We start from the raw sequence: 1,275 nt of genomic DNA on the forward strand, positions 1-1,275 counted from the left end.
AAAAAAAAAAAAAAAGGAAAAGATTCATACTTTTTCCCCCTTTCTTTAAAATAGAGTCAAACTATATTTAGTCCAATGTCCTGGAATTAAAAAAAGAAACAAAAACAAAACCACAAACAAAAACCTCTCGGTCACACATAGAAATATAAGGTTTCAACTCAAACTTTAAACTGTCCCAACAACAAAACATCAAGCCTGGTAGTGTGGCACATTCTTTTAATCCCAGCACAGGGAAGCAGAAGCAAGGTGAACTAGAGGATAGACTGGTCTCAATGTTTCATAGTGAGCTACTGCTCCAACACTCGAAAAAGGAAAAGAAGCACTAGGATTCTGCCCAAGGTATAGTTCAGTGATTGGACATTTACATGTGCAAAGCCACAGAAGCACCAGACACAAACAAAAGAGCTGCATGGCACATGCCTGATAACCAGCACTCAATCACTGGCTGAAGCAAAAGGACTAATAAATAAGGATGGTGCCAGGCTGTGGTGGCACACACCTTTAATCCCAGCACTTGGAAGGCAGAGGCAGGCAGATTTCGAGGCCAGCCAAGGCTACGGAATGAGTTCCAGGACAGCCAAGGCTACACAGAGAAACCCTGTCTAGAAAAAACCAAAACCAAAACCAAAAAAAAAAAAAAGAGGATGGCTCTGGTAAGAGACAGGCTGCTCTTAAAGAAAGCCCAAGTTTGAATCCCAGCTCCCATCAGAGCCCACAACTCCAGTTTCAGGGAATCCAATGCCACCTTCTGGAGTCTGGAGACACCAGGCACACATGTGATCCACAGACATACATACAAGCAAAACATTTTATGAAGGAAAAAAAAGTCCATGAATAGTTTGGACGACACAGTTGGTTACACAATTAAGACTCTGTCCCAAACCAACCAATACCGGAACTATTACCTATAGAAACTGTAGGAAGCACAATCCGAACTAGAGAATTCAGAATTGTAAGCAGCAGCAGCTCCGATTCTAAACAGAGAAGAGACTCCAACTGACCAAGTGCAGCAATGTGAGCCCAACACTCCTGGCTTTTAAACTTCTGTATTAGAGCAGTGGCTTCGGGAGATTCATGTCTCAACAACCTAGGGATAAAAAAATTTTAGACCTTTAAAATTCAGACATTGTAACTGGTCTCAAGTTCCCAACAGTAAACAACACAAAGATACCATTTTGTCTTGCAGGGCCTGCTTTTTTTTTAAAGATTTTTTTTTTTGTATAAGGGATGTGAGTACACACACCAGAAGAGGGCATCTGATCCCATTACAGATGG

The 1,275-nt window shown here is 41.4% G+C and overlaps 1 protein-coding gene across 2 annotated transcripts in view; it reads right to left on the bottom strand.

Moving 5' to 3' along the window:
• Positions 1–1,275, bottom strand: part of Pspc1 (paraspeckle component 1) — a 79,868-nt gene that overhangs the window by 2,716 nt on the left and 75,877 nt on the right. For both annotated transcript variants that reach the window (XM_031362296.1, XM_031362297.1), the window contains one exon: positions 906–1,087. In XM_031362296.1, the coding sequence (XP_031218156.1) occupies positions 1,073–1,087 (15 nt within the window). In that variant the 3' untranslated portion in view covers positions 906–1,072. The remainder of the gene's footprint in view (positions 1–905; positions 1,088–1,275) is intronic.

The sequence above is a fragment of the Mastomys coucha genome, unplaced genomic scaffold (assembly GCF_008632895.1).
Source record: "Mastomys coucha isolate ucsf_1 unplaced genomic scaffold, UCSF_Mcou_1 pScaffold9, whole genome shotgun sequence".
NCBI lineage: Eukaryota > Metazoa > Chordata > Mammalia > Rodentia > Muridae > Mastomys > Mastomys coucha.